We start from the raw sequence: 17126 nt of genomic DNA on the forward strand, positions 1-17126 counted from the left end.
GGGGTCACCATGTCTCCCCTCATCCCCATGCCTGTGCAGGCCATTTCAGGTACGTGCCCCCTTGCTCAGATGGGGCAGTTCTCCAGGGCAGCCCATGGTTCCTTCTTCTAACCAGCACATTTTCAACAAAAGGAAGCAGCTCCTGTTTAGCGCTCTTCTGAAGGCTCCTAGCTGAATTTTCTGGTCCTCCACACACCACACCACACTTCCCAGAGCATTTCCATGAGTGCCAGCTGCCTGCAAGTCCTAGTGAAAAGTGAAGCCTCATTCAGTGTCAGCTTCGCATTTCGTGTGTGGTTCTCTTGGAATCGCTCAGCCTCCGAAGCTGCAGACCAGACTGGATGACTCTGGCAGGGAACAAACCAAATGCTAGTTCCTAACTCCCAAGAACTTGGCTCTTCCCTAGAAGACAAACTCCTCACCTCTCTCTAGACCTCTTCATGTGGAGAGCAGGGCAGGTTAACGTTCAGGTCTGGCAGCAGTGCCCTCCTAGTAAACCCTGCCCTGGGTAGCTAGTGCCATCTCTTCTCACATAAGAGATGTTCTCTGACAGGCCCTGGTTCATCTCCACACATCAAATCAAGTCCTTCGGTCATTACATTTCTCATTTCCCCCCAGTTCAGATTCCTCCATCATAACGTCTCACATTCCATGACAAATTGGGGATGGTGGGAGGAGGGTAAGAAGGAGGGGTAGGAGATAAATTTTATTCTAGGGACAATGGGAAACAAGCCATTGACATGTATTGAGTAAAGAAGTGACATGACTTAGTTTACCTTTTACAAGGAAGACTTTGGCAGCTAGCTGTGTTTCCACACTGGTTGAGGTAGGGGTGAGGTCAGTGGTACAAGCAGCAGGTGGAAAGATCTTTCCAGGTCAATATCTAAAGGTCTACCTCATTCTTTTTTAATTTCTGGGGGGAAACTAGGGGTCAGGAGGGATTATATTAACACCAGCAACAAAGGAATGTAAGGTCTAGGAACATGCCTAACAAGAAATAAGAAAGCCCAGGTAAAGTAGACTATGGGACTTTGGCGACAGGCATAAAACAACTTTATAAATTCAGAGATTATGTCTAAGTGGAAAGATTCAATATTGCACATTCTCTCTCAAAATATCTTCGGCCTAACTTTTTTTTTTTTAGTATTTATTTATTTATTTGGCTGCGCCAGGTCTTAGTTGCGGCGTGCGCGATCTTAGTTGCCGGCTGTGCGATCTAGTTCCCCCCCAGGGATATAACCGGGCCCCCTGCACTGGGAAAGGGGAGTCTTAACCACTGGACCACCAGGGAAGTCCCTATCTTCTGCCTAACTTTTAACCTCCCATCTGTTCAAAACTCTGTCCTGAGGGGTTCTGATGGGAGGCTTTAATAATTAAAGCTCTACTGCAGTTATAGAAAAGTCCAGACTGAGGGGCAAATAACCACCCGGTTATCTGGTGTTAGGGGTGGGGGAAGTTAGGTGCTCGTGGCGTGCGTTGTCACTAAGTCCAGAGGCCGGAAGGAGAGCGCGAGCGCTGCAGGCACGAAACCAGCGGTCGGCTCCGCGCCTGGCAGAGTCCGGGGTTGGGCTGGGCGGGGAGGGCAACTGGGGCGGGGCGGGGCGGGACGGTGGTCGCTCTGGAGGCGGAGCCGGGGCGGAACACACAGTCAGCTGACTCCGTGACTCGCGCGCGCTCCGCGCTCCCCCCTCCCCGGCCGGGGAAGAGAAGTCAGGTACCGGGGCGGCGGCTCGGGCATACCCGGCCGACCGCGGAAGAGAGCAGCTGAGCAGCCATGGAGCATCGCGGGCTGGGGTGGCCGAGGCTACCCAGGCTGCTGGAGCTGCTGGCGGCGCTGGCGGCGCAGGCAGTGCGCGCCTCCGCCGTCGCCGCCGCCTCGCCGGACCTGTGTCTTTGGCCCATGCCTCTCTCCGTGCAGACCACCCCGCGCGTGCTGCACCTCTCTCCCGACAACTTCTTCTTCGGCCACAGCTCCACTTCCAAGGCCGGCCCCTCCTGCTCACTGCTGCAGGAGGCGTTTCGGCGGTGAGTGCTCCCGACGGGCGGCCGGGCGGGAAGGGGACCCGGAGACTCCGGGACGGGGAGGGACAGACCACCCTGGGACGCAGTGCAGGCGCGGGGTGGGGGGGGGGGCGAGAGGAGGAACACCTGAGCGCTTCTTACCACCCGCACAGCCATCCAGCCGCGCCGGCGCTCTGATCTCCCTTTGACAGGGGAGGAAACAGTCTCCGAGTCGGCCAGTGACCCCACCAAAGTCACAGGTCTAGAAGATGGCAGAGCCGGCTCGAACCAACACGAACTGAAACCCAAGCACTTCCCCTTCCCCTCCTGCCTCCTAAGGAACTTCCTGGGTGCTCTGGAACCCTGCTTTGAGTGCGGGATACTGAGTGGAAGGAATAGGTTGCTCAGTCAGTGGCCGTGTTCGCCTCGGAGGGGAGAATGCGGTAGACGGAGAGGAGGGAGGGAAATGGCAGTTTATTTGAAGGGAGTTCTGAGAGGAAGATGAGTGCTTAAAGCTTGGGGACCAGGGGTTCCCCAAAGTTGCTTGTCATTTATAGGCCATCTCTCCCCCTCCCCAAATCTGGTTACAATTCAGATGGCAGAAAGTCCGTAGGTTGGAGCACTGCCCAGAACTCCCCTTCCCTTCCCAAATCTCTCTTCCGTGCAAAATGCTGAATATTTTCACCTAACTACTTTGATATGGTCGCTGCGCTGCAGTATCTGCTTCTCTGTTTCCCAGAAACACTTATGTGCTTGCTCTCCCAGCTTCTTGTTTAGATCTTTAGCACCTCACATTTCCACAGCCCTCATGTCTGTAAACCCGTTGGCCACAGGGTGAATTGTGTAGTGAGGAGGGAGCCCACAGTGCTAGCTTTTTGGGGTTTTTTTGCTTTTTTAAATTGATGTAAGGTTGATTTACAGTGTAGCGTCACAACGCTAGCTTTGCTAACTGCACCATGTACAAGACAGATTGCACTTGGGGAGATGTTTCAGTAAGGCTCACTCTGCGACCTGTGTGGGCAGGACTGTCCTGAAGGTGTTCAGTGCCCCGAAGGATTGTAGTTTGGTGCTGACAGTACTACCCCTTTTCTCCCTCAGATTTTGGTCTCTGTTCCTAGAGGTCATTATAGTTTAATCGTGCCTGCAGGACACCAAGCAGTTGGTGGAAAGATGCAAAACTAGTTTAATAACACCTGCTGGCCCCAGGTAGGCCTGGAGCATAGGCTTAGGCTGAAGAGTCTCAAGAAGTTGATGGCAGAGATGGTTTCTTCTCCTTCGGTTGTGTACAATTAAAGGGACCTTGTGGCCCTCAGTTTAGACGCATACTCCAATGAGCCTTTGGTGTTGAATCTGCTAACAGGTCAGAATGGCTAGAGTCTGGGTGAAGAAGTAAAATCAGGGCGGTTGGTTGCCTTGGGATATTGAGAAGGAAAAGGTACCTGCAGGCCATCTAATGGAAGATCATGACTAGGAAATCTTTTAAAAACAAACACACCATATTTGCTTCGGGACTCAGTTCATAAAATTGGATTTTCCTTCTGTGCCATCCTGCTAGTAAAATAAGGACTCGGTAATAAGCTGAAGTGATATGAGTATGGCAAGAAAGCGTGGATGACTTAAGTTAACCATGGTTAGATAACCAGAACTTGAATCAGCTGTGAGATGGTTTAAAAACAAATCTTGGCATCTCAAGGCAGTGCAGGTAATTATCTGACGATTGCCTAACTAATTCGTGCCATGTGTGTGAAGCAGCTATTAATTATACCCTGCATTGTTAGGAAGCAGGTTATAAAACATTAGTCCTATATGGGGATATATGTATAGCTGATTCACTTTGTTATAAAGCAGAAACTAACACACCATTGTAAAGCAATTATACTCCAATAAAGATGTTAAAAAAAATAAAACATTAGCCCTTATGGCTAAGACTTGAAAGCATTCTGGTGAGCATTCTAGGAACTCAGGAGGGGCGGTATCTACTTCAGGGTAAAAGCATGATGGGGTTGTTCCAGAAGCTCTAGGCCGTGGGGAACACACAGGTTTGTTCAGATTCTCGTAGCTCCTGTCTCCTGAAGAGCCCAATTTCTATCTCAAACCCTGCTTTGAAACACTATGCATTTTGCAGGCAGAGTTCTGTCTGTTTGGTACATGGCTGCTTCCTCAGCTTCTAGAACAAGATCTATCACATGCTAGTTACTCATTTTTTTTTTAATGAACAAATAGCTTCGCTCCCTCAGTTCCTGAAAAGCTAAATTAACCCACATACCTTGCACACCACTGCGCCAGAACCCTTTGAGTTTTCTGTTAGAGTTTTAATATCCAGAGCCAAGATTTTCCTTATTTGGGACAAGCCAGCACCTAACTCAAATCTCAAAGCTGCTGGCAGCTTTAATTTTCCTTAAAAAATTTTTTTTTAAATTTGTGGTAAAATATACATAAGATTACTATCTTAACCTTTTTTTTTTCTTTTTTTTTTTTTAGTATATGTGCTGCCGAAGCAAGCACTTAACCATTTTTTTAAAAAAAATTTTATTTATTTACTTATTTATTTATGGCTGTGCTGGGTCTTCGTTTCTGTGTGAGGGCTTTCTCTAGTTGTGGCAAGTGGGGGCCGCTCTTCATCTCGGTGCGCGGGCCTCTCACTGTCGCGGCCTCTCTTGTTGCGGAGCACAGGCTCCAGACGCGCAGGCTCAGTAATTGTGGCTCACGGGCCCAGTTGCTCCGCGGCATGTGGGATCTTCCCAGACCAGGGCTCGAACCCGTGTCCCCTGCATTGGCAGGTAGATTCTCAACCACTGCGCCACCAGGGAAGCCCTTAACCATTTTTAAGTATACAGTTTAGTGATCTTAATTTCCTTTTGAATCTGTCAAGGTTTTCCTACGAAAAAGGTCCTCAGCGCCTTCATCTGTTCCACTGTCTCACTGGTTTAACTTCCATACACTCACTTCCAAGTTCATCAGAACTCTCCCAGCTCTTCTTACTTCCCTGGGAAAACACAAGATGGTCTTACATATAAGTAGCATACACAACCTTCTGGCTTATCAAAATCTATTAAATATAGGCTTTGAAGCCTGTGTGATCTTTTATCTTCTAGCACCTTCAAATGTTTATTTAATATCCTCTTCCTCTGCTATTCGGGTACCAGCAGAAGGTAAATTTTCAAGGCCCTAGTGAGAATTCTGTGGTGTTTGTGTATTAGCTAGGATACTTTTGTTGGAAGGTAACAGGAACCCTGACTCAATCTGGCTTGAGCAAAAAGAAAACCTATTATCTCACGCATTATGGAAATATAAAAGCAGGCAGGATTTCAGGGCTGGTTGGCTAAGTGGCTCAACAGTATGATTAGCAAATCCGTATTCTTTCCACCTCTGCTCTGCCGTCTTTGGTGTGGCTGCAACTGGTTTAGGTATCGCGTACAGAGAAAGTTTTCTTCTTGTGGCTCACTTAGGAGACGAAGCGTCCTCCCACCCCTGCCCCATCACTGGTCAGAATTGACTTGCACACCCAGGATTATTAGTTTGATTATTGGTTCTTAATGGGGACTTCATAGGAGTCACTTGGGATTGTGGCAGGGGGACTTTTAAAATCTTTGTGCCTGGATCATGCTCTCAGAGATTCAGATTCAGATTCTGATTCTGAAGGTCTGGACATCAATACTTGTTTGCAAAAAGCCCTCCATGTGATTCTAGTGTGCAGCTTGGGGTGCGAGCCTCTAGTTGGACTGATATGGGGTAGCAGGGATTTGAGGAGTCAACGACAGTGTCTGCTACCACATATGTATTTAAAACTTGGCTACAGTGCTTTAAAATTTTGTTTGAATTTCTCTCTCACGCAGATATTATGACTATATTTTTGGTTTCTACAAGTGGCACCATGGCTCTGCTGATCTTCGTGTTGGAGTGGAGTTGCAGCAACTTCAAGTCTCAGTTGTCCTGGACCCAGAGTGTGACACTTTCCCCAAGATCTCTTCGGATGAGTCCTGTGAGTACCTATGTCATGTGAATGTATTGTGAACAAAGCTGCTTGTTACAGACTCGAGTGCTAGAAGCTGGCTCCACGCCATGAACTATTGTGAGCTCTTGACCAGTGAGTTTATAATTCCTATTTTTAAAATTACCATTAGGGGACTTCCCTGACGGTCCAGTGGTTAAGACTCCACACTTCCACTGCAGGGGGCACAGGCTCGATCCCTGGTCGGGGAACTAAGATCCCACATGCCGTGAGGTGTGGCGCAAAAAAAAAGAAAATTACCATTAAAGTCTGATGGCAAGACGAATAGATAATTGTTGTAGGAGATCTTTAAGTACAGTAAGTGAAGAGGAGGAAATAAATTACTCATAACCCCAGCACTCAGAGTTAACCACTGTTATTTCAGATTTTTTTTTTTTGCAGAGTGATACATTTAAATATTTTATAGATATAAATAGAAGCATATGATAAACAATGGCATGAAAAAGGAGTACTGTACCTGTGGTTTTTCTGTTTTGCATAACAATCCATTATAAACATGTATTTCACTAAATATTTTTCTATGACAGCATTTTTAGCGTCTGAATAATGTTCTACCAACTGTACAGATGTGTCAAAACTTACTTGGCTTATCCCTGATTTTTGGGCATCTAGGTAGTTTATTTTGAAGACAAGCCTGTGCTTATAGGCATGCTCTCTTTTCTTTTTTTTTGGCTGTGCTGCAAGGCATGCGGGATCTTAGTTCCCCGACCAGGAGCTGAACCCCTGCCCCCTGTAGTGGAAGCACGGAGTCTTAACCACTGGACCGCCAGGGAAGTCCTGGCATGATCTCTATTTACAATTTAATTTGACACAAAGATAATGCAGAACTGGGAGGGGTGAAGCGTTTCATTTTCATTTATATTTATGTTGTATTATATATGTTTCATCTTCATTTATATTGATTGACAATGTAATCAACATTTAGCTACATGATTCTTTTTGTTTGCCTAAAACATTATTCTCTAAGGCTTTTCCTAAATTGCTCTAGAAGGAATAAACAAATGGGCAGTCCTTTTCCATAGAGTGTACTGACTGGGAATAATGTGGAATTGTATCAAGGAATCAAAGAAGAGCAATGGGTGATATAAGATTAGTGCAGAAAGAGCAGACTGGTGAGTCAGGTGTAAAAATAGAAAGGAAAATGCATATCTTAGAGAAAAGAGTGACTCCTTTGTTCTCAGACTGCCTCACAGACAGTTAAGTACATCTCTTCATCCTCTCGATAGAGATGAGATTTCTTAATACATCTCTGAAAAATAACTTAATTTCTCTTCAATTCTGTAGCTGTTCTTAGAAGAGAAACAGGATGATTTGCCAACATTAGCCATGTGATTTTACTTGACACTTTATTAATTAGGTTTTGCAATCTGAATTGAGAAATGGTCATTAAATTACCAAGGGATCTTTGCTGACAGGCAATACAATGACATATTGTAAATTCCAAAAAATGGAACATATCGAGGCTGGGGAGTTATAGCCTATCTTCCATTCAGCTTTGCAAACCCTCTTTATTCTGAAAGGGAGGCTTCTGGAGACAAGCTGCCTGTGAAATTTTCTGGTTAAAGGATAACCTAGTTTTAAACTAGTTGATGATGGTGATGATAAAAGTAACACACACAAATGGAAATAACAAGATATCAACCGTTGTCCAAGAGGATGAGGAAATCTTGGAGAAAGTGACAAGTGTTACAGCATCATCATCAATTAAAATAAAAATATGCATACCGTCAGAACCAGAAATAGACTAATTTCTACCGCAGAGAAATAATTACATACATCAAGAATGTTCCATGCAGTTTGCCTGCAGTGATGAAGATTTATAAGCAAAACTAAATGTTCATCACTAGAAGAATGGCTAAATATATCTTGTCAGTTGACACTAGAGAATACTATACAACAATTAAGAATAAAGAAGTGGAGTTATAAAGAACAGATGTGGAGAACTTGCGAAGATAAATTGCTGAGTTGGGCAAAGAAATTTATATAATGTGTACAGGAGGATACCATTTATATACCAACATATACAAAAGAAAGCACACATAAAGCAATACTGTATTTTCTTGTTACACGTATGTGTATGAAAATGCCTAAGAAAAGGCCTGATATTTCTTTCCTCTGAGGAAAATAGGGGGAGTTGAGTGGGCATCTCAAAGGGGATTTTAGCCTTATCTATAACATTTTATTATTTTAAAAAGAGGAATCCATTACTGCTATTTGTATGTATACCCTTCAAAACCACAGTGTGGTGCAAAAAGTACAGAAAGGGATAACTGAAAAAAAAGATGCCTCCTATCCCCTGTCAGGGAGGTAATCACTGTTAACACTAAGAATTTGGCTTTGAAATAAAAATTGAAATTCTATAGCTTATTTGTCCATATATTTAGAAACCAAAATCTCCTTCTAACTGCTTTGTATCTGCAGTTTTTGCGTTGAGTTGAATCAGAATCCTTTTAAATATCAGCCCGCCCTCAGCTATTGGAAAATAATTGGCATCAGGTACATGCCACATGTTAATGATTTTAGATAACTCTTTAGGCTGACTAATTCCAGGAGATCTCAAAACGGTAATGTGGCAAAAACTGGCTTTTAAACAGTGACCCGTGGAACGGTGAGCTCTATCTAGATAGCTAACTTAGAATTTGGTACAGAGGGGGAGAATCGTGGTTAGACTGTGGTCATAATAGCTATAGCATCCTTAGCCTGGCCTTTAGCTAACTCATGACTCTGTTCTTCTGATGGCAAAGGCTGCCTTGTCAGAAGACTGTCACCTGATTACTTGCTGTTGATAGAACGGTTTTCCCTACCTGTAGCCAACTATCATGGGACAGCCTGGGGCGGTCGGGGTGGTGGAGGAGGAGGATGCAGCCCAGATACGCTATTAAATCATTAACCTGCAGCCCTTGAGTGTCTTTACCGTGGCAAAGTCTGCATCTGTCACACCCCTTTAGCTTTCGATCTCTCTGTGCTTTCTGGTGCTTTCCTTTATCTGTGGATGATTCCATCCCAAACCTCTCCAAAGACTAAGATGACTATTGGGGCAACCTCAGGCAGAGTATGATTTCAAGGATTGAGAGATTAGTGCCGCCTTTGCCCAGAAGCAGCCAACTGGAGCCCCGTTTTAGATGGGTGTGAACTTTTTATTGAGTGGGACAAAGCTGAATTAAGCTATAGTGAGTTAAGAAGTGAGTCTTAAGGAAGATTTAGGATAATGTTGGGGGAAGGTAGGTACAGGGCAAGTAGGGGAGCACAGGGAGAGAAGGGACAGAGTAGAGAAGACTCTCTGGCTTTAGAGGGAGTGGAAGATTGAGTGATACTGGAGGCTTCACCAAGGAATTATGGGCACTGAGGAGTTTGCACTTTTGACTTAAATTCTTAGCTTAAGTAGGACCCTCCTCTGTAAAGGGGTAGTTGGAGAGAATAACTCTCCTGCAGGGGAAAATGAGGAATCATGGAGGTGACACCCAAGTTCCTGACTTGAGCAAATCAGCTGGTCGGAGTGTGGTGCACGATGAGCCCGGAGCCCAGCAGGTGAAAGAGGGAAGAGTTCAGAGTGGGGCATGTGGAGTTAAAGGAACCTATAGGACTTCTAAGTGAGGATGTACAGGAGGCAGTTGGAGAAACAGGTCTGGAGCTCAGGAGAAAAGAATGATCCAGAAATACCAATTATATGTTTAGGGAAATGTATTAAAGGGATTAAAAACATTTTTTTCTTCCAGTTTTATTGAGATATAATCGACAGCACTGTTTAAGGTGTACAGCATCATGATTTGACTTACACACATCATGAAATGATTATCACAGTAAATTTAGTGAGCATCTGCCACCTCATATAGATACAAAGTTAAAGAAAGAAAAAAAATTGTTTTCCTTGTGATGAGAACTCTTAGGATTTACTCTCTTAACAGCTGTCATATACTGCATCCAGCCCTGTTAACTGTATTCATCATGTTGTGCATTACAGTCCTAGTACTTATGTTATAACTGGGAGTTTGTACCTTTTGACCACCTTCATCCAATTCCCTCTCCCCCCACCACCCGCCTCTGGTAATCACAAACCTGATCTCTTTTTCTATGAGTCTGTTTGCTTTTGAAGTATAATTGACTTACAACACCATGTTAGCTCCTGTTACACAACATGGTGATTCGATATTTCTACACATTTTGAAATGATCACCATGATAAAAGTCTAGTTACCATCTGTCACCATACAAGAAACATTTTTTTTTCCAATACAGATACTTTACTTGTGAAAGGACCAGTGGCCTCGCTCACTGCCAACAGAGTTTGGGGAGTATTACGAGGTGAGTTCTATGTGGTTTCATTGTTATTTTCTAGTAAGGAAATATTTTCAGTTGCCACTTTGGGAAATGAAGCACAGCAAAACTTTGCTTCCTTGGACCCTTTATAGAATGATTTGCTGGGTATTTCCAAAACAATTTCCATTAAATATATACCACTTAAAGCATGGGAGAAAGATCATTTGACCTTTTAAAAATGCTTGAAGGTTATTACATTCATAATGCTGTAATTCATTGATGTTCTTGGGACTATAATTTTTTTTTAATTTATTTATTTTATTCATTTATTTTTGGCTGCGTTGGGTCTTCGTTGCTGCGCGCGGGCTTTCTCTAGTTGCAGTGAGGCTATTCATCATTGCGGTACGTGGGCTTCTCATTGTGGTGGCTTCTCTTGTTGCGGAGCACAGGCTCTAGGTGCGCGGGCTTCAGTAGTTGTGGCACGTGGGCTCAGTAGTTGTGGCTCATGGGCTCTAGAGTGCAGGCTCAGTAGTTGTGGCGCATGGCCTTAGTTGCTCCACGGCATGTGGGATCTCCCCGGACCAGGGCTGGTAGGCGGATTCTTAACCACTGCGCCACCAGAGAAGCCCCGGGACTATAATGTTTATAGAGTTATAAATGGCTCTGACCTGCTCTGATTAAGGAATTTTGTTTTATCATCACTTCTTGCTGCCTTCCGTAGCAAGCATTTCCCTTCTGCATTTGTTTATACATTCAAACAAAAGTATACTCACATATTTTTTTCTGAACCAACCTATTAGTGCAGAAGCATAAAAACAAAGAGAATAATCATTTTCCCAATAAAACATGTCCAACTGTCCATGTAGTGGTGATGTTTTCAGCTTGATATGGTAAGATGCTAGTGATGTAGATGCAGCATAAATGCATGTGCCATCGCATGTGAGAGTCCTTAGCAACTCAACTTGGTTCTTCTCCACTGTCTCCTCATGGGAGTTGTACTTGATCTCATCACCAGCTTTCATCTGAATCCACTGGGGAATGGGACAATTCTGCTTCTGTTTCTTGGCCAGGAATCATTTGATCCTGGGAGTCTTGTGAGAAGACAAGGTCAGGAACAGAGTCAACCATACACACCATGATGGCTGAGAAGAGAACCCTTCCCCCATTTTAAATTCCTGTGGATTTAGAAATATAACAAAGTTTGCAGGAATAGCATGAAAAGATAAAAATATACTCTAGAGTGTTTGGAGGTGGTGGGCAGAGAGGAACCTTAAAAGCTTTTCCTGTGACTTTCAGTCTGAACTTCAAAGTTCGGGCATTGGGACATTTATTTTTGCTGTTCAAAAGCTGCTGTTGGGCTTCCCTGGTGGCGCAGTGGTTGAGAATCTGCCTGCCAATGCAGGGGACACGGGTTCGAGCCCTGGTCTGGGAAGATCCCACATGCCGCGGAGCAACTAGGCCCGTGAGCCACAATTACTGAGCCTGCGCGTCTGGAGCCTGTGCTCCGCAACAAGAGAGGCCGCGATAGTGAGAGGCCCGCGCACCGCGATGAAGACTGGCCCTCGCTTGCAGCAACTGGAGAAAGCCCTCGCACAGAAACGAAGACCCAACACAGCCAAAAATAAATAAATAAAGAAATTTATTTTAAAAAAGCTGCTATTACCTCTTCTTTTAAGTAGATAAGATTTTGTTGTACTGGCTTCCAAATTAGTATAGTTTTGAGAAAGGAGAGTAATTTTCTTTAATGTGAGCAGGCCAACCAAAGTTATTAAAAATAAAGAAGGCTTTGGATTTGACTCAGGTTGAGTGTTATCTAGAATAAAATGATCATTGTTACTGCTATATGTTTTGTAGTCATAATAATAATGGTATGATTGTAATCATTGTTACTGCTATATGTATTATAGTCATAATAATATTGGTATGATTATGATCTTATTTCAAAATATGACATGAAAATAGCTATAGATGTTTACCGCAAATGTAACTACAAACATTATAATGTAGATCATTTACATATAATGTTATGTGATTTTAAGCTTTTGTCGGTCTGATGTGCCTGTCTTGTCTGGGGCCTGTTAGGGAAAACAGAAGTTTTTTGATGTTTGCCCTGATCCACGTCAAAATAATAGAACTTTTGAGAGCATTTTGGGAATCTAGTCCAGGAAGGCCTTATTTTCTGCTTACTGTCAGACTTTGAAAGTAACAAATGTGCTCTAAATGATAATTGAGTGTATTGCCACTTAACAAAATTCCAAAGTTATTCCTCCTGGTATGGGCCTGTATTGGGGGTGAGAGGGAGGCATAGCAAAAATGACTTTGAACTTTTTATTCTTTCCTATTTCCTATATTTTTGAGGTATAATTGACATAACATTATATTAATTTTAGGTATACAACACAATGATTTGATATTTGTGTATAATGCAAAATGATCACCACAGTAAGTTAACATCATCACCACACATAGTTAGAAAAATATTGTTTTTCTTATGATGAGAACTTCTAAGATTTTACTCTTTTTAGCAACTTGCAAATAGGCAACACAATATTTATTAACTATAGTCACCATGCTGTACCTTACATCCCTAGGACTTATTTATAAACGAAAGATTGTACTTTTTGACCCCCATCACCCATTTTGCCTACCCCCTATCCCCGTCTCTAGTAACCACAAATCTATTCTTTATATTTATGAGCTTGGTTTTTGTTTGTTTGTTTAAGATTCCACATCTAAGTGAGATCATTCAGTATTTGTCTTTCTCTTATTTCATTTAGCATAATGCCCTCAAGTTCCATCCATGTTGTCCCAAATAGCAGGACTTCCTTCTTTCTATGGCTGAATAATATTCCATTGATATGTATACCACATCTTTATCCATACATCCATTGATGGACAGGTTGTTTCCATATCTCGGCTATGGTAATGCGGCAGTGAACATAGAGGTGCATATATTTGGGGGGTTAGTGTTTTGTTTTCTTTGGATAAATACCCAGAAGTAGAATTGCTGGATCATGTGGTAGTTCTATTTTTAGTTTTTTGAGGAACCTCTGTACTGTTTTCTGTAGTGGCTGCACCAGTTTACATCCCTATGAACAGTGCATGAGGGATCCTTTTACTTCACGTCCTCACCAACCCTTGTTATTTCTTGTGTTTTTGGGTGTGAGGTGATATGTTACTGTGGTTTTGATTTGCATTTCCCTGATGGTTAGTGATGTGGAACACCTTTTCATATATCTGTTGGCTATTTATAGGTCTTCCTTGAAAAAATATCTGTTCACATCTTCTACCCATTTTTTAATTGGATTGTTTGTTTTTTTGCTATTGAGTTGTATGAGTTCTTTATATATGAACCCCTTAACAGATATATGATTTGCAAGTATCTTCATCCTTTGGTAGATTGCCTTTTCATTTTTCTTGGAGGGGGGAGATAAAGGGCTGTCATTCATTCATTCATTCATTCTGCACTGGGTCTTAGTTGCAGCACGTGGGATCCTCTTTTTGGCATGCGGGATCCTTAGTTGCGGCATGCAAACTCTTAGTTGTGGCATGCACGTGGGATCTAGTTCCCCGACCAGGGATCGAACCTGGGCCCCCTGCATTGGGAGCATGGAGTGTTACCCACTGGACTACCAGGGAAGTCCCAGATTGCCTTTTCATTTTGTTGGTGATTTCCTTTGCTGTGCAGAAGCTTTTTACTTTGGTGTAGTCCCACTTGTTTATTTTTGCTTTTCTTTCCTTTGCTTTTGGTGTCATATCCAAAAAATTAAATCTTTTTTAAATGTTTGGTAGAATTCACCAGTGAAGCCTTCTGGTCCTAGACTTTTGTTTGTTGGGAGATTTTTGATTACTGATACAATCTCCTAGTAATCAGTTTGCTCAAGTTTTCTGTTTCTTCATAATTCAGTCTTGGTAAGTTTTCTCTCTCTAGGAATATATTCGTTTCTTCTAAGTTGTCAGATTTGTTGGCATATAGTTTGTCATAGAAGTCTCCTGTGATCTTTCGTATTTCTGTGGTATGTTGTCACATCTTCTCTTTTGACTTTGAACTACAGGCAAACCTTGGAGATATTGTGGGTTTGGTTCCAGACTACTGCAGTAAAGTGTCTATCTCAATAAAGGGAGTCACACAAATTTTTTGGTTTCCCAGTGGATATCAAGGTTATGTTTACACTATACTGTAGTCTTTTAAGTGTGCAATAGTATTATGTCTAAAAAAAGCAAGGTACATACCTTAATTTAAAAATACTTTATTGCTAAAAAATATTGATCATCATCTGACAATGCAGAGTTGCCACAAACCTTTGATTTGTAAAAAATGCAGTATCTGTGAAGTGCAATAAAATGAGGTATGCCTGTATTCTTTTTTTAAAAACTTAATTTATATATTTTTTAATTTATGGCTGCATCGGGTCTTAGTTGTGGCACGCGGGATCTTCACGGCGGCATGCGGGATCTTTCGTTGTGGCGCATGGGTTTCTCTCTAGTTGTGGCGTGCAGGTTTTCTCTCTCTAGTTGAGGCATGCAGGCTCAGTAGTTGTGGCGCGCGGGCTTAGTTGCCCTGCGGCATGTGGGATCTTAGTTCCCTGACCAGGCATTGAACCCGCATCCCCTGCATTGGTCCAGTGGATTCTTTACCACTGGACCACCGGGCAAGTCCCTATGCCTGTATTCTTAGGTTAAAATTTTCCTTGGCAATATAGTTGTCAGCTAGAATGATGAATTTTGGTAAAGTCAAGGCCAGATAGAGGAGTTGGCCTGTAATATAGAGAACAATCCACTTGAATAAAAATTTTTGGTCAGGAGATAGTCTTTGCAGGTATAAATAAAACACTGTAAGTTGGGCCTTTATTTATAGTTTCATGATGTTTTCTGAGCCTCTTTGCCCTCTGTTAAGTTTAGGTACCTTCTAAAGTGCCTATAATATTTTATGATAAAAATTCTTTCTTACAGTGCTATAAATTTATTAAGGAACTGGCATTTTGTTTTATTAAATCACTATTTTGTGTTTATCATTCAGACAAAACCAAGGGTATGGGTACAGTGAAGTAAAGGATTTTTATTAGATGGCACAGGGATTTTTTAAAATTGAGCTTTGATTTTAGAAAATATGTTACAGGGCATATGTATAACATATTTAATTTTATTTGCCTTTTCTGGTTATGGTTCTGTGTATGGATAATACATCTTTTATTGTCTCTTTTATAAATTAATGCAATAAATTTTACTTTCCCTAGGCTTAGAGACCTTTAGCCAGTTAATTTATCAAGATTTTTATGGGACTGTAAGTATGATTATTATATGTTACTAACATTATTGGGTAGATATAATACTATAGGAAAAATATTAACTTTTTAGCTTCTTGAATGTTTTTTGTTTATTGCTTCTTGAATGCTTTTTCTTCCCAAGTGTGTATCTTATCTGGTAAATGTATATTTCATACTTTTTTTTGGTTTTAAATTAATCTTTTATCCAATACTTGCATAGATAGGTATAATTTATTTATTACGTAAATAAAATGAGTACACATTTTATCGAAGACAAAATAAATAAAAATTTTCTTTTGTCTTTTAGTTCACTGTCAATGAATCCAACATTGTAGATTCTCCAAGGTTTCCTCATAGAGGAATTTTAATTGATACATCCAGACACTTTCTGTCCGTTAAGAGTATTTTTAAAACTCTGGTAGGTAATTATTTTATTTTAATCCACTGTCTATTCTGAAGATGTGTCCTTTAATGTTGTTACTTTACGTTGGTTACATATGCTGTTGTGCAGGTTGGAACAGGGGATTCATTTTCCATATACTAAGTATAAGCACTGGGCTTTCTTCCCTCCCTCCCCTGGGAAGTGTATTTCCTCTGCTGAGAAGTGGAGGCTCCCTTAGGGAATCACTCTCTTGTTTTCATTGGGGTGGGAGAGGGGCTTAACCAGTATTCAGTCAGCATTGTTAAGAGAAAGACTCAGTTTTAATAGTGCCCATTGGCCCTCTGTGAATCATTTGTCAAATCATGGGTCTAGACTTCTGGTTAGGAATATATGGTCATTGTACCTCTAGTTGGCTTTAATTTTGTGATCTCCACTTACATTTTTTAAAGTGGCCTAGAAAGGAATCTGAGAGCAGCTTCATACCTAAGGAAGAGTGTTCCAAAGGAATATGGAACTTCAGGTGGTGGGAGCTGGGGGGCAAGGTGGACATTAACTATTTTCTCTTAAGGACTTTTCATTGGTTCATCCCCACCATCACTGCCAGTTTGTAAGGATCGGGAGGTTTTCTTGACATATTTTTCTGCACCTTCACCTGATCATTTATGAGCACACTATGTTATAAAAAAATTATTTTTACGTTTACATTAAAACCCTGAATTTCTTTCTCCAAAAGACATTATTGTAATTTTTATGAAAGAAATGTATGCTTAGTATAAAAAGTTTGAACATAGATATGCATAAAATAAGTAGCGATCCCATAATTTCATTTACCAAAGATTGACATAAATTTTTATGTCCCATTTATCTCATTTTAAACTTAAAAAATGAATATCTTAATGTATAATATGACTTCTTTTTTTACTGAAATATAGTTGACATACAACATTATGTTAGTTTCAGGTGTACTAAATCATGATTTGACATTAGCATACATTATGAAACGATCATCATGATAAGTCTAGTATCCATCTGTCCCCATACAGAGTTATTACAATATTATTACATCCCCATGACTTATTTATTGTATAGCTGGAGGTTTGTTCCTCTTAATCCCCTTCACCTATTTTCACCCACCCCCTTACCCTCCTCCCTCCTGCCAACCACTCTGTATTTATGAGTCTACTTTTGTTTCATTTTGTTTTGTTCTT

At 41.7% G+C, this 17126-nt stretch overlaps 1 protein-coding gene across 1 annotated transcript in view; it reads left to right on the forward strand.

The window, feature by feature from the left end:
- Positions 1–1669: 1669 nt before the first annotated feature.
- HEXB (hexosaminidase subunit beta) overlaps positions 1670–17126 on the forward strand; it is a 34775-nt gene continuing 19318 nt past the window's right edge. The window contains exons 1-5 of the mRNA XM_059916578.1: positions 1670–2025; positions 5838–5983; positions 10249–10314; positions 15507–15553; positions 15844–15954. Coding sequence (XP_059772561.1) covers positions 1775–2025; positions 5838–5983; positions 10249–10314; positions 15507–15553; positions 15844–15954 — 621 coding nt within the window. The 5' untranslated portion in view covers positions 1670–1774. The remainder of the gene's footprint in view (positions 2026–5837; positions 5984–10248; positions 10315–15506; positions 15554–15843; positions 15955–17126) is intronic.

Source organism: Balaenoptera ricei, chromosome 3 (assembly GCF_028023285.1).
Source record: "Balaenoptera ricei isolate mBalRic1 chromosome 3, mBalRic1.hap2, whole genome shotgun sequence".
Classification (NCBI taxonomy): Eukaryota; Metazoa; Chordata; class Mammalia; order Artiodactyla; family Balaenopteridae; genus Balaenoptera; species Balaenoptera ricei.